Source organism: Rhinolophus sinicus, chromosome 17 (genome assembly GCF_057876585.1).
Source record: "Rhinolophus sinicus isolate RSI-liver-muscle chromosome 17, RSI-T2T, whole genome shotgun sequence".
Taxonomy (NCBI): Eukaryota; Metazoa; Chordata; class Mammalia; order Chiroptera; family Rhinolophidae; genus Rhinolophus; species Rhinolophus sinicus.
Window position 1 is genome coordinate 66,870,282 of NC_142517.1, and position 27,838 is coordinate 66,898,119.

Below are 27,838 nucleotides of genomic sequence, written 5' to 3' on the forward strand. Positions count from 1 at the left end.
TATCTCCAAGCTCCATTCCCTCTTCTTAAGGAAATCAGCCAGACCTCAGATGGAGCTGTTGTCCTGACAACCTAAAGGCGCATCAGGCTTTCATTGAGGCTGGCTGCTGCTGAAGGGGGAAGTTGTGCAAAGCAAGGGGCCACGCCACCGGGAGGGCGGAGGGGATGACGTTGGAGGGGCTGTTGAAATATGTGGGGGCAGGGGGAGGTGCTGAGTAGAAAGAGGGAGGGGCTGGAGAGAGAAACAGGAAAGGGAGGAGGGGGAGAGACTCTGGGCTGCTGCCGCTGCTGTGTGGGTTTCTTTACACTCCTGGCAGGCTGGGTGCCTGCTCCCTCGCCTGCCTGTCCGCCCGCCTGGGAAAGTGGGTTACGGAGGGAAGGAGCTCAGCTCAGACACTGGCAAAGGAGCATCCAGCCACAGATAGACCAGAGAACACCTTCCCTTTGCAGCTTCCTCTTCATCTTTTCTAGAGGGTTTTATATTTGTACTCTCTCTCTTTTTAAATTTTGTTCCTCTGACTTTTACCCTCCACCCTTGGGTTTTATGAGTGCGTTGTTAAGTCTTAGAGGGAAAAGAGACTGAGCAAGGGAAAGAGAGGCAAAGAGGAAAGGACCACAAACTGGCCAAGCCTGTTCTGCCTTTGCTGTTGATGAAAGCCCTCCGCCTGTAAAGCCCCCTTGGCTGAGCAGCAGGCGCACACACACCCTCCAGAGTACACAGACCTGCACCGTGGCCACCATGGTCGGCAGAGTTCAGCCTGATCGGAAACAGTTGCCGCTGGTCCTACTGAGATTGCTCTGCCTTCTTCCCACAGGACTGCCTGTTCGCAGCGTGGATTTTAACAGAGGCACGGACAACATCACCGTGAGGCAGGGGGACACGGCCATCCTCAGGTAGGGCTTTCGGGCAACTTTTGTACTGTGTGAATGTGTGTGTGTGTGTGTGTGTGTGTGTGTGTGTGTGTGTGTGTGTGTGGGGTCTCCTTAAACTCCAGCTCCTGATGCTGCAGGCTTGGAGTGTGTGTGTGTGTGTGTGTGTGTGTGTGTGTGTGTGTGTGTGTGTGTGTGCCTGCGTGTGCCTTTTACTGACTGGCTGAGGTTTCGGCCAACAAATTTCAAGGGAATTCTGGTCCCTGTTAAGGACCAGCAGGGCTGGTTAGATGTTGTTTGGTTCTTAGGACCTTGTTTCTCTTATCAAGAAAGACTAACTTCACCTCTGATATTAGTGACTTTTGGGCAGTATCCTTGCGTTTGTAACTGCAGATGCTTTGCGCTTCAGAGTTTTGTTGGGGTTCCTTAATTGGGAAAGAAGAGTTGTTGAATTATGGCTCTCAGAGAGTGGTATACAGTGCTGCATTCTCTGTGGTGTGTGTGTGTGTGTGTGTGTGTGTGTGTGTGTGTGTGTGAGAGAGAGAGAGAGAGAGAGAGAGAGAGAGAGAGAGAGAGAGAGAGAGAGAGAGAATAAAAACATCAAATCTTTGCCTCTGCCCCAGCATTAGTTCTGATAGGAGACTTGCAGTAAGGCTCTTCTAATTGACATTGAGGCAATAAATCAATCTTAGAACTTTGGTTGATTACTGAGCCTTTTCTGAAATGTGGCTAGAAATCAACAAAAGAATGAAGAGAAGAAGAAAAAGAAGAACTTGCCCAATTGCTGATTTAAGAATAGGAGCGTTCAGCACAGAGGTTAGAAAAGAATTCACCTGGCCTAAAATGGATATTGCAAATTGATTATTGACCTTCAAGTCTTATCTCTGTGCAGCTCTGCCAAACTCTGAAATATAATTTGGGATTGAAATTTGGAAAGGAAGAGTCCCAAGTCCTTGGGAGCTGACCCCTATGAGGGACAGTAAGCTAGAAAAACTCGGATAGAACCCAGCCATAATTGTATTTCTAAAAAGCTCCAAGCTTCTTTTCTTGTATTTCTCTTCTCTCTTCCCTCTCTCCACTCATTGCACATACTCCTCCTTTCCTCTAGATTTCCTTGAATTTCCATCAGATACCGCCCCCCCAAAAAAAAGGAAGAAAAAAAAAGAATGAAAGAAAATGTTCTCCTTGGAGATCCTTTATAATCTCATTTCATCCAAATAAAATGACCTAGTGTCAGTTTGTCTATCTAGCTACTATTGCTTGCTGTGGCAATAAAAAAAGTATACAATAGAAAATAAACCTCTAATCTGTGTGCAAGGAGCTGATAGTGCATAAACCCTCAGGCATCAGGGAGCAGTTCTGTAGCAGAGCTGCCTACAGCAGCAAAGTTTTCTTTCCTTTGCTCAGAAATAAATTTGGTTGGCTGTCACAATGTCCTGCTTTGGGATCTCTAGTCTTGATAGAGAGGAATGTGTGTGTGTGTGTGTTATGCGTGCTACATTGCGTGTGTGTGTGTGTGTGTGTGTGTGTGTGTTTTGCTGAAGATTGCAAAAACTAAGAAAATCCTAATGTGTAAGTACTCCTTTCTTCATTTCCTGAGCATTGGATGGTTATGAATCCCAAAGATCCTACTCTCCAAAGCAGATTTTCTCTTCCAGCTCTCCAGCCTTGTAAACCTGCATGTATGATTTATCCACATGGAGTAATAAGATTTATAGAGTAATTTATCTGTTTGCAAAGGGATTTGGACATGATGCAGAGAATGTTTTTGCAAACACCTAAGCATGCCATATCAAATGCTAGCGTGCACACTCCCTAACGTCATTAACCCTGTACTAGTAGAGCACTCTATGTAATTTATGTGATCCCTATAAATACTTTTTTTCACTGATTGTAAGACTGAGTATGGGAGAAGGGAATACCTTGGCTGTCTAAGTTTCTATATAAATGTCCATAAACTTTGTAAGGTCATTTTAAGTCAGCAAGAGCTGTACCATAAGCTATAGTTATCAAAGACTTAGATAAGCATCTAAATGTTAATTCCCAATAAAAAGATATTCTTATACAATATGCACATAGAAATCCATGTCTGTGAGAGAGTCTCACTATATACATTTCTATGTATGATATATATGTTGCTTTTGTGTGTCTACAGCTGAAAATAAATAAAATATATTTTTAAAAGCAATACACTTTGGTAGACATTGCCATGTAAAATGGGGGAAGTGAGAAAAGGGGATACATATAGAAGCAGTTAGTCCCTGGGCAAGAGAAGATGGACAAACAGAGCATGCAAAGAAGGCACCTGTGAGAGTCCATTGTTCCCCCACACCTCTCACCTAATGTGCCCTCGTTTTTATTTCCTTTGCTTTGGACAAGGTTTTATTTCTGGGTTGGTGGAGCTCGGTCAGAAGTAACTATGGAGAGAGTTCCCTTTGTTTTCTTAGCTGACCTTCTTCTCAATCTCTTTAACTGAATCCAGTAAGCTTTGTGGGCCAGTTTCCTGGTGAAGAATGGCTCCCTTGCTTTCTGTTTACAAGTCCAGCCTGGGAAAGGCTTGCTTCTACTTTATTTGTGACATTTTACTGAGAGCTGAGCTTCCAGGGGAGGAGAGGAAGGAGAAGTTGATTCATTGGAAGCCACAGTAGATGTTTGGCACTGAGAAAGTGAAGTGGCAAGGGGGAAAAACGTCCTCTCTCAGTGAGTCTGTGGCCCTGAAGAATCTGAAATGGCAACAGGAGACAAGGGATATTTGTAATTCTGGTGGTCCAGTGATAGGTGTTTGGCTCAGCATCCCCCAAACATTTACCTCCACTGCCTTACTTTTGTCAAACAAGTGTTTCTTTTGGGAATTGGTGCTTATTTTTGTATAATTATGATCTTCGATATAAATATGCATCTTGATAGGAAAGTGTGTCCTTGTCTTGGGGTTTTGCTCTATAATTTCTATCTTTTGGGGGAAAAGATAAAGACTGTAGAATGAAAATGACAAACTAGATGGAAAGCAAGACACTCTCATGTATACAAACCTAACCAGGTTGTTTCCCGGAGAACATTCTAGATCTTTTTGAGGTCATTTATGAGCTCCTTTCAAGAGCTAAAGGAAACCACAACACCATCTTCTGTCTCAAAAGCAAAGGAATGAAAGTGTGAACTACATACCAGTGGCAGTAGCAGCAGCCCTTGGGACTATTTTCTGGATTTACCGAACCAGAATCCATGTGTACATTTGTATGCACAGTAAAGTATGAGACACATTTACTCCCAGGACTTTACTTGCGGGAAGTCTCAGGTGTTTTTCTAAGCAAAAGCCATTTGCCTTATGGCCACCCTCCACCGGATGAGTTTCTAGCACTGGTCTTCCCAATCCTCTATCCTTGCACACACGCACCCATAGAGATTCGCCTCCTGGTTAATCATGGCAGGTTGAAACCATGCAGTTCTCCTGATGAGTGAAGGGAAAAGTGAAAATAGATCGTGTTCCAATCCAACCTTTGCAATTTAATTTTTAACAGCCCCACTGACTGTATTTTCAGTATCAGCCGCGTATGTCTATAAAGATAATTATAAAATATTTGATCTCAATGTATCTGCTCATAAAATAACTTTGTAAAAATTACATAGTTATGCATAGCTGGATATGTAACATAAGTACATATATGATAAAATGCTGGTGATTCACACCATTGTGATTTTAAATATTTTAAATTTGAGGTATTGAAATTTTATTTCACAATTCTGGCTATTTGATATTTGCAGGATATTATAATACTTTTAATGGTGATGACATTTTCCCCATTTAAAGGTAAATGTACCTAATAAGTGTTAACAGTAAGAAACTTAGTATCTAAGTTTAAGATAGTTAAATTTTTAAGTTTTCAAAAGCTTAGGCCTTCCCTCCCTCCCCCATTTGTTTGTACGTTAAGAGAAAAGAGAAGAAACAACACAAAAGATGTGATTACTTGACAGTAAAATGTAAAATTTGTGTGCACATTTCAAGGGGAAAAAAATGGCTTTCCTTCTATAAGGCATCTGGAACGCCTACATTCACTAAGAAAAGTGTCAACACTCAATCTCCTGACACAATATGTGGTTTTCTATCACTTACCATTCACTTTGAAAACAAACTTTGTGGTCATGGGACTATAGGGCAAGTTTGTGACAATTATAAGTTGTTTTTTGGGATTTTTTTTCACGTAACTAAATCACTAAAGGTAACCAAAATTTATTGGTTACTATTGATACTTTAAGAACCCTCCATTGCCCATAAAATCCTTTATTAAATATATTTGGTAAATAATAGAATATAGCATACTGTGTGTGTCTTATCTAGGAATATGGCACATACATGGTTTTAAAGATGTTTATGTACATGTGAATTATCATTTGTTGTCATTTAGAGCCTGAGGAACACAGCAGCATAGTATATGTGACATATGCACATTGTGAGAATTTGTTTCTATAAGAACAAAACACATGAGCCCACACACACACACACACACACACACACACACACACACACAAAATGCATTAAGGTGATTTTTCTGTTCTATGTAATTTGACTGTGAATGAATTATTTGTAGAATTGTGGAGCAAACAACCAAAAGTGGCTGACTCAACTAAATCAGTTGGTGAGGGTTAAACATTTGTGTTTCTCGAAGCTGGGTCCATCCACATAATAGCAAACTCAGGCTAAAAAAGGATTAGTGCCTTTTGCTGTGGTCTCTGAGAGCTCCACGGACAAATATCTGTGACTCATTTGATAGGAGGTTGCTTGAATGTGTGCTGGTCCCCCTCACTGTCATTACCTGAGCTTTAGAGAGTCCTTCCCTTCAGCCCATTACGTAGGGCTTATAGTCCTTTGCCTGTTCTTTTCTAAATGTCTTGCCTGTTAATTTGAAAGACTCAGAAGACGTGGGCTCTAATTTTGGATCTATCCTTGCATGCTACATGACTTTGAGCAAATCCCTTAAATATTTTGAGCTTCGGTTTCATTTATAAAATGCTGAAACTATCTATTTTAGTTACTCTGTGGGGTTGTTTCAGGAAGCTCAGAAGAGGTAAAGTAGGAAAGTTTATTGAATTGTAAACCGTTACACAAGCATAAAGCATTAGTGATTTTCCAGCTATATGCAGCTAGTTGTTCAGACTTCAGGCTGCTCAAAATTACATGGAACACTTGTAAAAACACAGGTGACTTGGCCCCTACTTTCAGAGTTTCTGATTCAGTAGATCTCTGGTAGGGTCCGAGATTTGCATTTCTAAGAAGTTCTCACAGGATCCCGATGCCTCAGGCCTGGGGCACACTTCGAGGGCCACTGACTGTGGTGCTACAAGTGTGTTCTGCAGGTGATGAGCATCTTAAGTGTCTTTCAGTCGCTTATTAAAATCCAACACCTCAGAGTCTATCCCAGACCTGCTAAATCAGAATCTGCATTTTAACAAGCTCCCCAAATGAATCATAAGCACATTAAATTTGAAGAAGCACTGCTTTAGACGGTTCACAACCATGGTTGTCCATTACAATCAACTGGGGACCTTTTCAAAAATACTGAAGCCACATATTCTGATTTAATTAGTTTGGGGTAGGGCCTGGTCATAGGTATTTTAAGAAAAATTATCCTGCTAGTTACAGAGAGTTGAGAACCACTGCTTTATTGGTGAAGAAATCTTTTACAATCCATTTTTGGGGCAGCATTTAATAGATATATAGTAAAAAATTAGAGTTATGTTGTATGGCTTGGGGAATATGTCAATAGCAAAGATGTAAAACTTCAATCGGGAGAGAGAAAAGAGATCGTTATAGATCCATTCTTTACCACAGGATCTCTTACCTACAGTGTCATGGAAAATGGAGTGACATTATTTTAGCGTGGATCCAACTTACATGATATCTATGGAAATAACATTAGGCTTGATTTTTTTTTAAGCTTATTGTCTTGTTTCTGTCTTTTATTTATATTAGGCAAGGCATAAAACAGTTCTAGTTTTTTGTTTGTTTTTAAATCTATCTCTAAGAAAGAAAAGATAATATTTAGGCAAGAAAAATGTGTTCAGTTAACTTATCCAAACAGGCTTAAATGTGTGCCCTTATGTTGCTATAATTCGTACACAAATATATGATTTACAAGATAATAATTCTACATTTGTAGAATTCATCTCAACTTTTACAAGGTGATCAGTCTTTAGCTGAAAATTATAGGCGAGTCTTTGTGACACAGGTGACGACTTTCATAAAGAATATAATAAGTAGTCAGAAGACCAAGATCTAAATCGCTTCAAATAGTTTGATCTATTAAATGAGGATAACTGACAATTACTTGGCCTACTACATAAGCTATTTTTATGATCAAATGAGATACTATGTATCCAACTGTTTTGTAAACTGTTAAGTGGCATATAAGCTCTTAATGAGATTATTATCATTATATTCACAGTAGGAAATAACTTTTAGAAAATTACAAAATTTAATAAAATGAGCTTTTAATTTTTATTTCTATGGTCAAATTTGGTCATTTGCTCTAAGATGTTTGTATCAGTTCATTTCAAGTCCCTTAAAGTCACATGTATCTTAGAATATAGTTGAGTTTCTTATCAGGAGTGCAGGACAAGTGAACACTGTTTTTGTAGTCACATGTAATCAAAACATAATCTCAAGTTATTGAGTGATTAACTTCACAAACACACACACGCACATGCACACACACACCATTTTGCTTCAGATTTAGTTGATTAGGATAAACTTGTAGAAATTTAGAGTAGGAAAGGCTTTGGAGATTAGGCAGTCCACCATCCCATGTGAAAGTGATGTGATTAAGAAGAGACAAATTTAGTTGGTTGTCCAAAGATTTGAGTGACCATTTGAGAACTGGAATCCATGTCTCCTAATTCTCATTCAGCACTCTGAAATGATTTTCTTGGTTTTCGTGTTATCCCACGATATGCTATTTTTTGACTGAAAATTATGCTAAAAATGTTTCTTTTCCTTTCTCTCCCTCCCCCTTTCTTCCTTTCTCCTTTCCCCATCATTCCCCTCCCCTTCTCTTTCCTCCTCTCCTCGCTTTTTACCTTTTCTCCCCTTCTCTCACCCTGTTTCTTTTCATCTCTCGCATCTCTCTTCCTTCCTCTTCCCTCTTCTTCCTCTCCTCTATTCTCCCTCTCATTCCTGCAAATCAAAGCAGCACTTACCTGTGGAGGTCCATCTAACTAGTGTTGGTCAAGAAGAAAGTTTGCAGGAAATGCTTCACTTTTTACATGTCTACTTTCTGTCTTAACCAAGTGGGATTTCTTTCCTTCTCTTGCAGCCTTTATGTTTTCATATTCTCAAAGCCATTCTTATATTTGGCAGAACCTATACAATCTTTTTTTTCTTTTCTTAATTTCTTTTCTTCTTCTCATACTCTGCCTGTTACTGAGATTTCTTATTTGAATTCTTAGCGTCTCCCCCCATCCCAGTACTTCACCTGAGTTCCTAAACCCTATTACCTTCTTATTGTTACTTAGGACTTGCCACCTGGTTAAGTCTCCAAGTACTTTTCCAGCTTAGGTACCCTGATTAGGATGGCTGCAATGAGATTACCATCCCAGTCTCTGATTTCTGTTGGTAGGCTATCCTTTGCACAATCTCAAGGGTTATTCTACAACTTTTAGTCATTGTAGATTATAGTCAAAATTCTTTGAAGAAGGTAGAATAATTTTTTATCTAATTTGTACAAAATGTACTTTGGGCTAACAGCCGGGCCGGTGGTGGTAAACTGGAAGGAACTGTATGTTCATCTAGACCAGTCTGCTGGGGTGGTAGAAGCACTGTATGATAAACCTTTCTGCGGGTACCAAGGGATTTTCCGGTGTGGCATGCCCAACAGGGTCTCATGGAGCTTTCATAGAAGGTGAGTGGTGAAGCCAAGGGAGGTCCAACATGTTTCCCCAAGAAAAGCATAGAGCAGTTAGGGAAATAATAGGTCAGCAACTCTCAGTCAGCCCCACAGGGAGGCAGGCCAGTGTCACAGGGAGGCCTGTCAGCTCCTAGTGGAGACTCAGTCATAGGGTTGAGGCTCAGAAAAGGAACAGAGTCTTTGGGACAAGGGCTGACTTAAACAGGGCAGAGCCCTCAGGGGACTTATATCCCAGACATATTATTAAACGAGGTAACTTGGTCAAGGATAAGGTGAAGCTCTGTATCAAAGCTATTGTAACCAAGGGGTGATGTGGAGATGAATGTCACAGTATTGCGCTCCATCTTTTAAAACTCTCACTTTATAAGGATTATAGAACCTGGTCCAGCAAAGTGGGGAAAAGATGGAGGCAAAGGTCTGAAGTGAAGTAAGGATTGAGTGTACTTGCTTCTCCCTGCCTTAGGTAACTTTACTGGATTACATCTTTAGTCTATTTAGAACTTCCAAGCCTCCCTATAATTAGCAGAATGATGGACCTGACTATCTCAGCCTATCGTTTTCTATTATGAATCTTATGAATCTAGAAATGGCACCAGTTCCTTCAAAGGCTTCTCATCATCCACAACATGTAGTCAAGGCTCCTTATACTGGCTAACACTCCATGACCTACTATCTCAATGCATCCACTAATTCAGAACCACTTAGTCTCTCTCTGCTCATAAGCAGTGAATGTGTGTACACATGGCTGTTTCTTAACCTTTGTTCATGATGCTCTCTCTGTCTGGAACGTCCTTTCCTCCCTCTGCACCCTGTCCCACCATCCTTCTTTGCTGGATTACCTCCTTGCTCTTCCATTCAGGCTCAAGAATAGTTCTGGTGCTATCTCATTCAGGAAATCTTCCCTAATTCTCCCAGACTGGGTTAAGTACTCTATTTAATTATTGCTGCATATCTTTTGCCCCCAGGATTATTGAGGTATGATTGACTAACAAAATTTTATACACTTAAGGTATACGATGTGATGGTTTGATATACACATACATTGTGAAGTGATTACTACAGTCACGTTCATTAACACATTGATCACTTCAGATAGCTAGCTTTGTGTGTGTGTGTGGTGAGAACAGCCAGTGTTCACTGCCCTGGCAACTTCAAACATACAGCTCAGCAGCAGTAAACACAGTCACCATGCTGCACATTAACTGTCCAGAACTTACTCATCTTACTCTTGTCCTTTGACCAACATCTTCCCACTGTCACCCTTCAGCCCCTGGCAGCCTCCATTCTACTCTGTTCCTATGACTTCGACTTTTTTTAGATCCGACATGGAAGCGAGATCCTGCAGTATTTGTCTTTTTCTATTTAGCTTTTTTTCGTGGAATGCCCTCCAGTATCATCCACATTGTTTCAAATGGCAGAATTTCCTTATTTTTTTATAGCTGAGTAATATTCTATTGTCCGTTTCTGTGTAGATAGATACATAGATAGATAGCTAGATAGAGATAGAGCTCACATTTTCTTTATCCATTTATCCATTGGTGAATGCTTGGGTTGTTTTCCTATCTTGCCACTTGTGAATAATGCTACAACGAACACTGAAGTGCAGCTATTTTTTTTTCGAGATACTGATTTAGTTTCCTTCAGCTGTATAACCAGAAGTGGGAGTGCTGGATCATATACATACCTCAAGTTAGCATTTACTACACTTAAAAAATGTTATATTCACTCTTTGCTTGCTTCAAATGGACTGTCAGCTCTTCAAAGGCAAGCATCACATCTACTTTACCTTTTCATCCCAGAATTTAGCTTAGTTCCTGTAGGTGCTCAGGTGAATATTTGCTCACGGCATTGAACAGAGTGGGGTAGCCATACTGTAAATCAGGCAGACCAGAAACTGGTTTATAAAACAGGAAGCGAATTAGAAGGAGACAGGGATGAAGCAAGATCTGTTAGTGGTGAAATCAACCATCATTGGAGTAATTGTGGGTGTGTGGTTGAAGAAATTGCAGTAGTAAAATCATAGATGGATTCTTTCCTGATCTTTGGTGGGGATGGTTTGGCTAGACCCACTTTCAACATTTTCATTGCAGCGGCTCTTTTCAAGCACAGATTTCTAGAGAATGAGAAAGGCAAATGGGGGCATTTTAGGAGGTTCCCAAAGCTTCAGTCACAGGTGCCCAGACAATGTGTGCTTCATTCTCTGGTAGATAGGCTTCTGACAAAACTACTGTGTTTCCCTGAAAATAAGACCCGGTCTTATATTAAGTTTTGCTCCAAAAGACGCACCAGGGCTTATGTTCAGGGGATGTCATCCTGAAAAATCATGCTAGGGCTTATCTTCTGGTTAGGGCTTATTTTTGGAGAAACATGGTAGGAGTCACTCCAAGCACCTGAAGGGAGGCAAGTCCAGTGTCTGTGAAGAGTTCCAGCATTCCAGGCAGCTGTAAAAGAAGGAAAACACCTCTGGGAGCTGCAGAGGTTTTCTCCCTCTAGTGGTGGCTGTGAACTTTCAGGGACTAAGTTAGGGTTTTGAGAATTACTTAAGGTGTCAGGACTGTTGTGCATTAGGTGTTTTCACTTCCTGTGTTCTACTTATGTATAAGACGAGGTGCAGATCACTCACGCTCATTTGACTCAAAGCAATTATTTGTGCTAAACAACAATGCCTACCTGTGTTTTGCAGGGCAGAGCTCATGACGCACTCATGGAGAAATTCAGACGTGAATGTACAGTGGACTTTGTAAAAGTCCCGAATCCCCTTCTGTATGTCTTGCCATAATGCACAAGGGCATTGTTTATATGAGGTCAGAGGAAAAGCCTGTAACTAAGGAAAAATGCAACCCAGCTTCTCATACAGTAATGCATGACTATTTATTCCATTATAAGTTTTTGATGATGTATTTCTATATTGAATTTCCATACTTTGAAGTTATCTACAGTTAACAATATCCTTTCTAAAGTTGTGCTTTAGTCATGCTACTATTTGCCACGCTAACCTGTTAGGAACAAAAGATAAACATGAAAGTAATGCAGTTCAACACTAAGTCATGCGTAGCCAAATGTCTGCAAGTGAAAACATTGATTGCAAAAATTAATTGGTTTCCTGATTTCTAATTTTTGTGCTTCTTCAGTTACACCTCATTCTAGCATATCTTTATCAAGCCTGTTTATTTTATGGGGTTTGAGTCACATATGGTTGCCAATTTGTAGCTGATCTTCATTTTGAGATAACCAAAGATTGCTATAATCTTATGCATGTCCATGATGTAATTGTATGAGCATATCTTAAGATCAGCATTTTATATTGCTGGGTCATTAGCTTAGCAGGTGAATGGATTTTTCTTTGACTCTGTGACCTCTATTCTTCCATCTTTTGAGATTCTAATATGATGAACTAATATCTAATATGATCACCATGACAAGGAACTTCCTAAACTCTGTATGATATCCCTAGGTAGACTTCTAGATTAAGGAATTAAAGACCAAGGAATTTAGGCTGTGTTTCCACCAAAACTGTTAACTGCATAAAGTTGGCAATTATCTTCCACTGTTACAACTCCAAAATGGGTGTAATTCTTACCTCTTAAACAAAGATGTTGGCCTGGTGAAGTGACATTATATGTTTGCATGTGGTTGAGTGCATCAGAAGAAATGCATGGTGTTATCAGTGGGATGACAATATGCTCCAAGTAAAATAAAACAAAATAAAATAAACTCCTACATTATGTTACAAAAGTCATGGCATAGGAAGCTTAAAATATCTTTTCATTATTGACCTAAACCTTGTATAAAAATGAGACAGAACTCAAAATCTAGTTCTTAAAAAAATAAGAATATGTATTTATATAGAATCTGTTATGTGTAAACAATTTGTCATGAATATACTTAATTTATATTGAATGGATGTGTTTGAACATAAGATTTTTATTTTTAATTTCTTTTGCATATATTTGTAACTGCATATAAAAATAAAAGCATATACATGCTTTTTATATGTACATACAAATTACATACACAAAATATGAATGATAATATTATTATGAACTTGGGTCACAGCACACTTTAATAGTAACCTAATCAATTTGATGCACCAATGATGGAGAAGTTTATTGCAGAAAACCGAATTTTCCAGGTAATCAAGGAAGTGAACAGATACAATATATAAGAAGCATCATATGATGGCTTTCTTATTTTGTTTTGATTGATATGTTTTATTTTTAATTGATCATTTTGTAAGTTCTAAAATAATTTTGTAAAACAGGTCAGACTTAATGTTTATTGTTTCTACTTTAACTTGGCTATCATACAGCCCCTAAAATGTAAAATAAAATCTTATAACATTTTTTTTCTATTTGCATTGTTGTATAGACACTAATGCTGTCTTAGCTAAATGAGAAATAACTTTTTCTAAAAAAAAAACGTAATTTTTTTATATTTGTGCTCTCAATTTTAGGCTAAATTTCTATTTTCTTTCATTCTAAGTCACCAAGAGATTTAGTGATTTTAACAGGCATGCTTGCTGAAGATGAGAGACTGGCCACTGAAAAAGAAGAATAAGAATTTTAATTAAATTTCAATTTGTTTATCAAGTAAAATGATCATAATTATGTTTTTATAACCTTTTCAATACTAAGACCCAAGGCATGTGAAGAAATGATTGGAATAGTATAAACAGTTTCAGCTGCAAGACTCATCAGGGTACAAAAACAACTGGATAGCATAACTGTATTATAGAAACACTGTTGCTAACATTAAAACCCTGTAGAAAACAGAAGGCATCACAGTACTGATAGTATACAGTATTGTTCTAGTTATAAATAAAAGGGGAAACTAATATTAAATCAATAACGAAAGCCTAAGTACTGGAACATTTTGAAAAGTCAACAGTGAATACTAGGAAGCAGCATGAGTTCCCTGGGAACAAACTATAGCATGGTAAATAGATTTCTTTAAAACAAACAAATTTCAGACTTGTAGATAGGGAAATGCCATTCACTCCAAGTATCTCTATTTTGACAAGTTTTTCCTGATAGACTTATGAACAGATTTTGGGTCCATAATGAGCTAGATTTTGTTTTTAGTTGATTAGATAGTCATGCCAAAGAAATATTGATTGATAGTGGTAAAGGATTCTTAGTCTGCCTTTGGACATGTTGTATGTTTGGATAAAAATACAGGAAGCAAAGTTTCTGTGATGTGTATGAGACAAAGAGAAGAGGTTAGCTTTGTGTGTGTCATACCACATGTATGACACAAAGAAAAGAGAATTCTGTTTGTTGACAGACTTATAAGGTAAAACGGATGAAATCTATACAGGGGCAAATTGTGGCTCTATATAAAAAGAATGTTACTCATATTTCATAAGTATGTGTGTTTATACCACATCTCATTAAAAGAAAGAAAGAAAAAGGAGAGAAAGCAAGCAAAAGCTTTGCAAAGAATATAGAGTAGTTTATAATTTAAATGGAATATAATTTAAATAAGCAAATGAGATTGAGTTATTTTGAAAATGAACATTCAAATAGCTTTATGGCATACTGGAAATAACAGAGCTTCTGAGCCAGGAGTCGTAGCTCCAAGTAACACCTCTGCCAATTACTAGCTTTGTAAAAGTGGGCAAATCACTTATCCCTGCTGGGCCTCAGGTTCTTTATTTACAAAATAAATATGATAATATTCACCCTCTCACCTCAGAAGGTTAGAATGAAATAAGAAGGATACACACACACACACACACACACACACACACACACACATACACGCACATACATATGTATATATTTGGGTATAGGCCTATTTATTTTATAAATGGCTAATCTGCCAAGTGGAATAGGTTTCATTATAAAGAAGTAAATTTTTAGTCATTTTAATATTTAAGCAGAGGCCCGGTAACCACTATTAGGAAATGTTATTAAAAACAAAAAACAAAAAAACAAAGAAAAACCTTTATGTAGTAGAGGGTGGGAATGAATAATTTCTCATATTTCTGCTACTAATAATGTTCTGTCATTCTTTGATGTTCTGAATTTCCACTGTAGTTTATTTTTTGTGTGTGTTTTTTTTTTTTGCTTGCATCCCATTATAACTTTGCTTATGAAGAATGTTCAGAAATACGTTCTCTAATCATTTTTGTTAGTGGGTGTTAATATTCATATCTCTACCACTTTTCTTCCCACTGGAGAATTTTGCAGCATGTCAAGAGAGTGGGACTGTGTTTCATTAAAATGGTCTGTTTAGGCCTTTCGTCTTTCTATGTAGAACAATACTAAGACAAATCTGGTCTCTGAAAGGTACTTTTGTATTTATCCATCTTCATAGAGATAGATAACATTGATCAGATTAAATGGTGACCTCATCTCTTACATCTTCTAACTCCCTCTGTTACTTCAGCATCCATGTTACTTACTACAGTTCTTCCTGAAGTCCACCTGATGGTTCTACATCCCACTGACATTCATCTCTGAACATCTTGTTGCCATCTGAACTCGAAAATTATGAAAACAAGATTTCTTATGTTAACCCTTAACTCTTCACCCTATCTCAACCTCTTGGTCAATGTGGCTCAAATTGTTACCTCACTTACTCTATGAAAGAGTAAACCATGATGCTACCTCCAAATCGATGCTTGCTGTTGTCTCCTTTCCTACTCTGAGGCCCTAGCTATCCTAGGCCCTGATCCCCTCGGGTCCTGGTTCCTTCCGATCCCTGCCAGGACTCAGTCAGCTCCCCAGCTATCTGATATAAGAACCTTCCCTCTGCTGACGCCCACGCAGTCATCAGAGATGATCTGTAGGATGGGAGTCTGTCGCCGTGGCCATGGACTTGATTTACTTGTACATAAATCTATATTCCTGAATGGAGAAGTGCTTTGTTTGTATCATTTGTTTATTTTTTTATATCAAGTGCCTGCTCCAGAAATAATGAAACAAAAGAATTTGAATGTCTCATAATCTGTTCTTACAATCCAGGTGACCTCTGCGGCCACTAAATATTAGGTCAGCCCATAAATGGCATCCATCAATTTATGTAGATAAACCATAGTTCTGCCTCCTGCTGAACCCCATCACTTTCGCCAACTTCAGCATTTTTGAGTTGTTATTTTTTGAGTGCACATTCACTTATTTTATCTCTTTTTGTAAAATGACTTTAATTTACCTAAAAGTTCAACTGTTAAAATTTGTGAAGAACACAATTATTAGAGTATGAAACTAGTTTCTTTCCTGTTGAGCTGACAGGTACTTAGCCAATTACCTAAGCTGTATTTATGGTGAAAGAAGCATTGATGCACCACTTTGTGGAAACCGGATGACTTTTAAATACATAATGTGGCATTTTGGGTAATAGTTTTGAAAGAGCTCAAAAAGAACAAGCAGGGGGCGGCTGGGTGGCTCAGTTGGTTGAAGCACGAGCTCTGACAACAGGTTCGATTCCCTCATGGGCCAGTGAGCTACACCCTCCACAACTAGATTGAAGGACAATGACTTGGAGCTGATGGGTCCTGGAGAAACACCCTGTTCCCAAATATTCCCCAATAAAATTTAAAAACAAACAAACAAAAAACAAGCAAACAAAAGTGGGGATTTAAAGAGACAAATGCAAAGACAGATAGATTAGGAGCAAGCAGATTAGAGAAGGTTGGGTGTCAGGATTTCAGTAAAAAAACAGATAGCCCTATTCCAAAGCGGGTTATCTGTGTGAAAAGCTAAAAATATTCCCAAGAATGTTACAATTTCCCAGTGGAATGTGGGTGCTAAAATAAAAATGGAGCTTGTTAAAAGATAATGACAAGGGATCCTAAGAATTATCTAACAAAGTCCTAAATATGTCAGAGTTAATTCGTTGTGGGTAAAGTCTCAGTTTCATTCAATCTTAGTCTCAAAAGAAAAGGTGTAGGCAATCAGTTCCAAGCCCTAGCCTCATGGGCAGCTACAAAATTATTGCAAAGGTTCCAAATATATATGTCAAATATAAATGAACTGCTGGTTTTCAAATGTGGGTGTTTTCTATTATAATAAAAATACGATTGATTTGTTTTTCCTGAATTTATGGTAGTTTTTTGTTTTTTGTGTTTTTTCCCTCGTTTTTTTTTTTTCTGGAGATTTCCTCAATTACAAAAAGGTAAGAAAATTTGTTTGATGATTCTCTTATTTAGCAAGTTTGCAGACCATTACCTAGACAGGTAAAGAGAGGTCCAATTAAAATATAGATACGGAATAGAGATAAGAAGCCTGGCAGGATGATAGAGTTGTAAGTAAATAAGGTAGACTATGTTTGCAAATACAGATGTGGGAAAGACAGGGAAAAAATACAATAATATATATGGAATGAAATAGATATTCAAAGTAAGATTCATTTATTTGGTTAAATTGTGTTTGAGGAGCCATCAAGTATTCAGGTAGAGTTGCCCATTGATGAGCGAATCTGAGGACCTGGTGTTCAGAAAAATATCTGAGTTACTTAAGATCGTCAGCTATTTTCCTATTAGGGGATAGTTTAAACTATAGTTGAGATGAAATTGTCAAGGGGAAGAGTATAACATGCGTAGTTGGTATGCATGACCTCGTGTTGGACATTCTATGGGGATTAAATAAATGTCCAACAGAAGTAGCTTTACAGCGACGCTTAAGCTTTGGGGCTCTTCACTTACACAGGCCACCTACTCCAAAGCTTTGTCCCTGATTTTTAATTTACCATTTTGTATTATTTTTAAAGAAAGACTCCAGACTGTAGAAAGTTCAGGCCCCTTTTTCCCAAATCTGGATCCATACTTGTTCTAGTCCCTTAAGGAACTTGTAAAAATGAAAAAGTAAGTAACAATGAAAATGAAATGAAAATAAAAAAGTAAGTAACAATGAAAACAGCATATTTCTAATGATGATTCAGATGGCTTTTCAAAAATTGCTCTGGGCTGTTGAATTACTATGGACATTTTTAATGAAAGAGCCGAGTCTTAAGTGTTGTGGTGCAACTCGAATGGAAACAGAGAGAAGAAAATAGAAAGACAGGCATTTCAGTAAGGAAGTGAGGACACAATAAATAAACTAATCTTAGGTTCTGTTCTACCAGAAAAGCTCCAGGAAATCTTTGTTTTCAGACTGCTTGGCACTCTTCTTTACCTCTAGGCAGATTCATAATTATAGTTACACCCCACAGTACTGTAGACTACTTTGACTATCATTCACCATAAGATACGGCCTTACTATGCTGTTGACAGCTCTGTGTTGCTTCTCTCATCATACGGCTCCAGGGTTCAGTATGATGAGAGAAGACAACAGGGCAATCACAGGAGGTATAGTCACATTTCAGATTTGGTTTCCCAATTGTGCTGCAGTGCTGTTAAAGTTTATTATTATTATTTACTGTTATTTTTATTTTTGCTTGGGGAATTTAATGAGCTGTCCCTAAGTGATGGGACTTCTTTAGTCCCAATGCTGTCACTCTGTTCCAAACCCTTATAAATGAATGACTGACTTCAGTCTTTGTCTTTCCATGTATCGAGTTCTTACTTTATGCTAGACGCTGGGTTGAGCACTGACAGTGAGTGGTGAATAATATGGAGCTTATAGTCTATAATCTAGGTTTTCACCACTGTTTGGATTCTTCTGCAAACACAGTTTTTTAGCAGTTCCTTTTCTTGCTCGATAAACTAGTCAACCTCAAGTCTGTGTCCCATCAGCCTCTGTTTCAAAGCACCACCAGGCCCTAGTGTATCTTTCTGTATTACTCATTCTCTCTTTTTCTGCAGAATGTTTCCTGATACCCTACGTGCATATTTCCTTTTTTTATGTTAATATTTTATTTTTCTTCAGGATGTATGGTTGATTTTTCCCCCTCCCTCTACCTAAATTCTACTTACCCCGAACTCTTTTTCCTGTAAGAAATCACGAATTACTCCATCCTCAATTTATTTGTTTTCCTTGTTTATTTATTTGTTTATTTTGGGACTGCTGGGAAATCCCAAACAATTTAGTGCTTAAGTGTTTGCTGATGGTTTTGTGCATTTTAGCTTTATCTACTCAACTAGAATGCAAGCTCCCTAAATCATAGAGTCAAGGAAGGTTGGAGACCACATGGGTAACCGCTCCGTCAGTAATTGTATTGAGATATTTACTCAAGTATATCACATTCTCTGCGTGTTAAAGAAGAGGAAATGAGACTCCAGGGAAAAGAAATGGCTTTTCCAGTGGGCAAACAACTAGTGATTAGTGGATCCCAGTCTAGATTTCTGCTGTTTCTATAAGCTGTGTCTTCTGTGCCCCACATAGTGCCTGGAACAGAACTGGTCAAGTAGCAGGTACTCAATAATTTCTTTCAAGGGTAGGTACAGAGTGGAATATATTTGTTGTTGTGCTCCATTCTATGTGTCATATATGGCCAAAGGTATGGAGTGACAGTAGGACACCTGTTTTTCCCTGTCATAAGTATATGGGGCAGCAAATGCTGTAGGGTCAATGGAAATACCAAAGCTGCACAATTCTTTGGAAAGTGCTTCATGCTGATTTTTGGTGATAATTGCATTCTCAGCGTTGATGACTTAGCAAAAGTGTTATGACTTAGACATCTCCTGTCACCACCAGAGCTAAGTGCCCAGTCCCCACAGTCGGCAATTTCTTTGGCTTGGCCAACTCCACTCTCTTTTTCATTAGTGAGGTCGGCCTCTTGGGGATGGCATTTTCAAGAATAATACAAATGCCTCCTTTCCTACCAATAAAACCATGATTTACAATATTTAATCTAGTTGAAAGGCAAGAAAAATGGTAGTCTGCATGCAGGAGAAATGAAATTAGAATAAAATGGCACACTCCCCAAAGTTTTCTTAATATGTAGAGTATTAACCTGGCACCCAGCCTTATTTGCTGCATACAGAGCTCCATCAATCAGAAGAACGGAAAATCTGGCTTTCCAAGATTCTTATTAGGGCATTTGACTCACTAGGTTCTATAGATTTTATTGGATAAATAAGATAATTTTTTTTTTTAAAGATCTTATTGGGGAAGGGGAACAGGACTTCATTGGCGAACAGCATGTACTTCCAGGACTTCCTCTCCAAGTCAAGTTGTTGTCCTTTCAATCTTGGCTGTGGAGGGTGCGGTTCAGCTTCAAGTTGTCCTTTCAGTCTTAGCCATGGAAGGTGTAGCTCAGCTCCAAGTCCAGCCGCTGTTGCTAGTTGCAGGGGGCACAGCCCACCATCCCTTGTGGGACTGGAGGAATCGAACTGGCAACCTTGTGGTTGAGAGCCCGCACTCCAACCAACTGAGCCATCCGGGAGGCAGCTCAGCTCAAGGTGCCGTGTTCAATCTTCGTTGCAGGGGGCGCAGCCCACCATCCCTTGCAGGATTCGAGGAGTTGAACCGGCAACCTTGTGGTTGAGAGCCCACTGGCCCATGTGGGAATCGAACCAGCAGCCCTCGGAGTCAGGAGCATGGAGCTCCAACCTCCTGAGCCACCGGGCTGGCCCCAATAACATGATTTTTAATCCACATTATCTCCTCGCTTGTCTTGTGTAAGACTGAGTCTCTATGTAAAACATAGAGCTATTCCTTATCATTTCTGCCCCGTACTTATCCAAGTTCTACCTTTTACCCACATACCGCTATACTCTGCATCATCCTGTGACCCTCACTTGGTTATGAAACATTCAGCTTTCACTAGTAAGAGATTTCTGTGTTTTTTTCTCCCCCCACAGGTGAAATTGTCCCTTGGAGAAGTTAGGGCTATGGAAAATTAGTGGTATTTTGTGACTAGGTTAGAAATGCTGGAATGAAATTTAAATATTTCCCCAATGAACTATAAACTGCTCTCTGTAGCTCCGCCTCAAAACTTGAGTGTGATTTAATGTTTATTCAGCACCGACAATGGATTGCCACTTCAAAAAAGCATTCTGTTTTTATAGCGCTCCAAAGTTCTAAAGACATGTCATACTTTTCCTAATTATTTCTCACCAGACCCTATAGAAGAAGGAAAGGAGGACATGCGCATGCATTATCCTCACTACATACACTGAAAATAAAGCTCAGACTTTTCAACAAGATAATTGAAGTCAGTGGCCACAGGACATGGATGGAACACAGCTCCCTGATTCATTCTGAACTAACCAGTAAAAGACAGTACTTATATTTCTCTTCTTTCCCTTTGAAACCACCTATTTCTGTCATCTGTTTTAGACCCTAGTTTATTCTCATCTAGGTTTTTAAGAAGGCTGATTCTTTTTTATCTTGCTATAATCTTCTGCCCTTTGTACAGTTCTGTTATCAGTCCATTCCTCTTTCCCTTTCTTTCATTTATGATTTCATTGAAACCTGTGATTGTGGGGAACATCATGAGGGAAAGATCGTGAAGACATTAAGATGTGTTCTCTCCTCTCCTCTCCTCTCCTCTCCTCTCCTCTCCTCTCCTCTCCTCTCCTCTCTCCTCCCTCCCTTTCACTACCTCCCTCCCCCCCTCACTCCCTCTTTCCTTCCCTCTCCCATCCTATCTGGTGCTGTGTTCAGTGCAGGCTCTCTTTTCTCATTGAGGCTGCAGCTACTTTGCTGAATCACTGCTTTGTATTCAGCCAGAGACCATGGAGTATTCCCAGTGTATTTATTTTCTGTTCCTGAGCGGAATGCTGGGTGCTTTTTTGTCCTGATGCCTTCTGCAAAGGAGTTCAGGAGGTGGGGAACGGAGGGGGGAAAGGAGGGAGGAGGGGTAGGAATGCCAATAAAGCTTTCTCTATCCCCCAGGGGAATGTGCAAACGTCTTTAACATTGCTTCACTCAGTGTTCTCCTCTCTGCTGCCCTTGCTCTTAATTGGATCTAGACCCTAGAGAAAATCACTTTGTTAATGGGATGGTTAAAGAAAAAGAGAGGTGGAAGTTGGCTGTGCTCAGTACTGGCAACTAGTCCTCTTTGGGAATAAAAGCCTCAGATGCCTGATCTGGGGAAGGGATTCCACTTTCCTGATCATGAGGAAATACCATTCCCTTTGTGTGTGTGTGTGTGTGTGTGTGTGTGTGTGTGTGTGTGTGTGTGTGTGTGTTTCTCTCAAAATGGAATATTATTCTCTGTGTCTCCTAAAAATACATAAACCTAATTTGCTTTGAAAAATATGGGCCATCCATTTACTCATCTATTTATCTATTTGTCCATTCACTTATTCATATATTTGACAAATGGCTGTTAAATATGTCTTCATGCCAGGTACTGTGCTAAGTTGTAAGAATAAATGGTAAATGAGATAAATAAAATAACTGTCTTCATGGGGCTGAGATTCTAATTGAGGAGAAAGATAATAAACAAGTATTTCAATACATAAACATGAGTCCTAGGTTGTAGTATTGCTAGAATAGAAAATTAACAGAAATTGTGAAGGGGATACTTTAAGTTTCTAGATCAGGTCCCTCTGAAGGAGGGATATTGAAGCCAAGACATAAAAGCTGCTTATGCAAGCTTATCAGCAGTATTTATTTATTTGTAGTAGTTTTAATGAGGTGTAACTTAATCATGAAATTCACCCATATAAAATATTCAGTTCAATGATTATTAGTAAACGTACAGAGTTGCACAACCATCAATACAATCTAGTTTTAGAGTATTTCCATCATCCCCAAACAATCCCTCACGTCCATTAGTCAATCCCCATTCCCACTCGAGTCTTTTACTTCTGGCTTCTTTCACTTAGCATAATGTTTTGAGTTTCATCAATGTTATAGCATGCATCAGTAGTTTGTTCTTTTTAATGACAGAATAGTATGTCATTATATGGATGTACCATATTATCGTTCACCAGTTGATTGGCACTTTGGGGCTATTATGAACGATGTTGCTATGAACATTTGTGAACCACTCATTGTTTTAATGTAAATTTTCATTTATCTTCTGTAGATACCTAAATTTGGAATTCCTAGATTATATGGAAAATTTATATTTAACTTTTAAGAAACTACAATACTTTTTTTCAATATAGCTGCACCAGATTGCATTCTCACCAACAATGTAGGACAGTTTCAGTTTCTCCACACCCTTTCTCAACATTTATTGATGTTTATCTTTTTTGTGTATGTAATGATATCTTACTGTGATTTTAATTGATACCTGATACCTTACCTGATACCTATTGTTTAATATCTTTTCAAGTACTTATTACCCATTTGTATATCCTTTTTAATAACATGTTATTTGTATATTTGGCCCATTTTTAATTAGGATGTTCATCTTATTATTGTAAGAACATCTTATATATTCTGGATACAAGTCCTTTATCAGATATATGAATTTACAAATATTTTCTTATAATTGATGGCCCATCTTTTCATTTTGTTTTGAAGTATAGGAGTTTTTAATTTTAATGAAGTCCAATTTATCGAATTTGACTCCTATGAATTGTGCTTATCAGATCTAAGAACATTTTGCCTGGCCCACAGTTACAATGATTTTTTCCAAGTTTTTTTTTCCCCCCAAATTTTTATAGTTTTAGCTCTTACATTTAAGTCTATGATTCATTTCTCATTCATTTCTGTGTATGGTATGAGGTAGATTCTAAATTTGTCTTTAGATGTGGGTATCTAATTGGTTCAGAACCATTTGTTGAAAAGACTGTCTTATCCCTACAGAATCAATTTGGCATCTCTACCAACCTATTTATTTTAAATTGATTTATTTTAGCAGGGAATGATGGCCCATGAAGTTGAAATCTGTTAAGTTTACTCTTAGTTCAGTCATTGCCATAGGATACCTGAAATTTGTAGTATTCTTTCTTTGTTACTGCCTGGCTTTCTAAAGGATGTACAAGGTACGGTCCTTTGAGTATCTACTGTTTTAGGCACAGAGAGAAATGAGGGCTTTTTTCCCCTCTCTCAAAAGGGTTTTAATGTAGGAGTGATATACGTATTAGGATACATATCAACAAGAGCAGGTTCAGTGTCACTTTTAGATGTTATAAAGAACAAAATGAAACAGTTAGAATTTTAAGTCACAGAAATCAAGTTGGTATATGAGAGGCACTGAAAGGCACGATGGTTGTTAGATTGAATATCCAAATGCTTTGCTTTAGTATTTTACATGAGCAATACAAGTAGATGAATACTAAGAATTATATCCTTCTCCATGTTGGACAATCAGCTACTTAACTTACCTTTTCGGATCCAGAATTGGCTCATTTTGCCTTGATGTTGTTTTTTTCCACCCTGTTAATTTGTATGCCTTTGTTTCCATTAGTCTGCCTTGCTCCTGTTGATACCTGTTTTGGATTATTTAAAGATTACTGTCTTCTTTCTGAAGAAGTAGCTTTGAGATCTTACTTGTCTACATACTTGAATACCAGGTTTGGAAGTCTGAATTTAATTTTAATTGTTTCAGGCAAGGGGAAGTGATTTGGTAACTCACATTGCTATAGTTTGGCCTATGAGATAGTTTCAAGGTGAGGAAATGCTGGCAAAAGGGGCATCATCTAGACACATTTTTCAGCAGTATGTGTTTGATGGCAAAATGGTAAGCTAGAGTAATGAGTATGGTACTGAAATAAATAAAAAGACACGAGAACTATCTTGAAGAAATGATCAATAAGCCTTTGTGGCTCGTTGCCTTAACATGGCAAGGATGAGTGAGGAGTCAAAGATGTCATTGAGGTTTCAAGCTTGCAAATAATAAAATTAAGAAAATGGTGCATTTTGGTGAGGAAAGGGTGATGAATGGGGTTTTTAGACCTGCTGACATTGAGATGACATTAAAATATCTATGGAACTTTTCTGCTAGTTCACTAAGATAAATGATTAAATTGCATGAGTGAGATCAACGCTGAATATTGGATTGGGAAGTTTTATAGTGTAGTGGAAGAAACAATAGTACTTTAACATTAACTAAAATGGCATAAAAATGCATTGACTTCATTGTGGTGGTACAGGAAAAAGACCATGTGAAAATCAAGGTTGGGAGGGCGGGGAGAGAGAAAGACAGAGACAGAGAGAATTTATGAAACAACTGCTCCAAAGATGGCACAAATTTTCAAGTTTGCATCAGTGATATATTAACAAAGTTTAGGTTATTAAAGCCATTGTGATTTGTCTCAAACCTGGCACTTCTGTCTCTGGGATGTGATATTTTTCTCTTCGATGTACAGAAGCACCACAGGTCCTTGCTGTGACCCCCTCTAGCAAGACATGCAGAAGACCGACAGGACTTGGGTTCTAGTACTTAGAGACAAAGAGCAAAACTGTTTTTACCAATGGAATCTCAAAAAATACAAAAGACTTGTTATGCCCTTTCATCCTCATTTTATTATAATCGGGACTGAGAAATAAAACAAAGAGACTCATTCCTGTAAAGCAACAGGAAACCAAGCCAGTTGATTAAAAATAAAACCAAACCTCAAACAGGCCAGGATATAAGCCAAACTCTCTTTTCCTTCTTTTTCTCATCCCCTTGTCCTATTTCTGATTTGTGTTTTCTTGTCAGCATTTTCTCAAACAGATCGATTCTTCTTCAGCTAGTCCCAGTGATTTTTAAGCAGAGAGAAGCTTACTCTTTTCAGGTGAGAGATAATCAAATTGAATATTACACAGCCCTTGAAGTGCAGGCAGCTGATAACAAGAGCCAAACTCAATATCCTGACAGATGTTGTCTTGGATTGATTAATCTCTGCTCTCACTCTGGTGTAGCCATCCTCCAACGTGGACGGCACAGCCCCTGGGCCCCATCCCAAGTAGGTTTCCATGTGGCTGAGACTGGTTCAGAGGAACAACTGTGTTGAGAGCACAATAAAATCCCTCCTTTTGAGGAGGAGGAAATTAAATCCCAGCTTGCCTACACCTCTGTTTTGCTGTTTTGAAACCCACTGTCATGGAAGGCCAGATTCTGGGCTTCGTTTGTGGTGCTCAGAGTAAAGGAATAAAGATGTCTCTCCTCTGAGTTGTCTGTGGCCAAAAAACAGGACTTTTGCCTCCTGAACTTCAAGCATTGAGGGATGCACATTTTTGTGGTGGAAAAAAAAGATAGTTTGGGAGAAAGAACAAATAGGATTTTAGAAAGTGAAAATAGAAAAAGCAAAGAATTATAAGACTGCTTCCAAATGTACGTGAGGGAGGAAAAAAGAGATTCACTCTTTCACTTTTCTTCTTGTTTTAGTCTCCCTTTCTTTCTTTTCCCTTTCCTCTCTCCTCATTCCTTTCTGCCTGCCTCTTCTTCCTCCCTTCTAATCTCCTTCTTTGATTCTGCTTAACAATATATATTATTTATCATTAAGGTACTCTCTAAATGCTGAAGACACAAAGAGGACAAAAAAACAATAAAAATCTCTATCATCATAGACATGCCATCAACTTAGCAGGGGACCCAGGAGGTAGATGAGCCACAAAGCCACAATGTGAGAAATCCATAGCAGAGTACCATGTGCTATAGGGTGAAGAACAAACCATGGGAGCCTTCGTGTAAGAGCAGCTTTGTCTTGGGCCTTAAACGATAGCTACTTATTCACCAAAAGGGCAAGGACCAGAGCACTGCAGACAGAAGAGAGCAGGTGCTGAAAGAACGTAGTGTAACAGACGTAGTGTTTCAGCCCTCTTCCAGCCCCACTAAGCCCCCAAATTTACATGTACTCCACCTTGAAAACTGCAGCAGATTCAGCACCTCCTGCCTTGATACAGTCAATCTCTTAACTCCACTGTTTTCTTATCCCCAATTTGATTGTATACCTCATCATCATTCCAAATGTAGTATGTCAAACTAGTGACCTATTGTTCAGTTTCCTCCGGCTCTAATCCTGGTGCTTCCTTAAAACCTAATTAGCAGGGGCAGCTGGATGGCGCAGTTGGTTAGAGCACGAACTCTGAACAACAGGGTTGCCAGTTCAATTCCCACATGGGCCAGTGAGCTGTGCCCTCCACAACTAGATTAAAGGACAATGACTTGGAAATGACGCGCCCTGGAGAAACACACTGTTCCCCAATATTCCCCAATAAAAAATTGGAAAAAAAAACAGCAACAAAAAAACCTAGTTAGCAGTTACATGGCACTACAACTGTAAGTAAACGTGCCTCACGCCTTTTCCAATCCTGGGAGAAAACACGGGTAGGCAGCCACCAATTGCTTGGCTTAGAGAGCAAGCAATTAGGTGGCTTGAGTCCTGGATGAGTGGAGGGTAGTGAGTCTGGAAAAGCAGTGAGGGCTAGCCCCGGCTGGATCTTAAGGAGCTGAGCTCAGAAATATGCTGGGATATGGTGTAGGGAGTGCTGTCAGTAAAGGAGGTCGATTCAACAGCCATGGAATGAGTTCCCGGAGACCTTGTCCTGTCCAGTTTTGGGGTCCCAGCCTCAGCACAGTTCCTGGGACACAGAAGTGGTCAATTACTGATTGTTGAATCATTTATTTCAGTGATTCTGACTGAAGACAAATGGCCCAGAACCATTTCCTATACTACGCTGGTTTAGCAGAATAAAGTTTTAATCTATGGGAATAAAACCCAAGTGAATTATAACTGTTTCTTTGAATTTATGTATGATTTCTTTGCTTAGAATTGCAAGAATATACAGCGAAGCCTCTGTGAACGTCATCCCTTTAAGGAAAGTATTTCAATTGGAATAAACATTTTCTTTCAGAATTTACAGAATTTTCAGAATACATGTGCCCCAGCCCTGCTCCTTTCACCCCCTGCCCCGCCAGACCACCTGTCTTCCCCTTCTGGCTACTTCTCACATCATCCTTTGCCCAAAGCCCTGTTGACATATTCCATAGTCTTTCATTACTTGCTCTGCAAGGGCCTATGTTAATTTGACATCAGCTGCATTACAATGCAGCTCGAAGGGTAAAGCACTGTTATTATTTATTATGATGCTTGGAGTTTACACTTCACCTGTGGGAACTTTCAAGTGCCTGTATCATGGCAACCTGCAGTAATCATCTATACACATGATTTGAGGGCATGTCAGCTATTTCTCCAAGACAGAAGGAGAAATCCAAGACAACCTGGGTAGCTCTTCCTGCCACAGTTCCAAAGAGAACAATTCCCTATCCCAATCATTTTGTTAGGCATATTGGAAAGCACCAAGGAACCTAGTTTTTGGTCTCCAGCCCATTGACCTACCTATATTTATTACAGCAGAT

At 38.8% G+C, this 27,838-nt stretch overlaps 1 protein-coding gene across 2 annotated transcripts in view; it reads left to right on the forward strand.

The window, feature by feature from the left end:
- The first annotated feature begins 283 nt into the window (after positions 1–283).
- The window catches only part of LSAMP (limbic system associated membrane protein), a 591,338-nt gene continuing 563,783 nt past the window's right edge, over positions 284–27,838 (forward strand). Inside the window, exon 1 of one of the 2 annotated variants that reach the window (XM_019734849.3) lies at positions 284–893. In XM_019734849.3, the coding sequence (XP_019590408.1) occupies positions 739–893 (155 nt within the window). In that variant the 5' untranslated portion in view covers positions 284–738. The remainder of the gene's footprint in view (positions 894–27,838) is intronic. The other variant, XM_019734850.3, reaches the window with a different exon arrangement.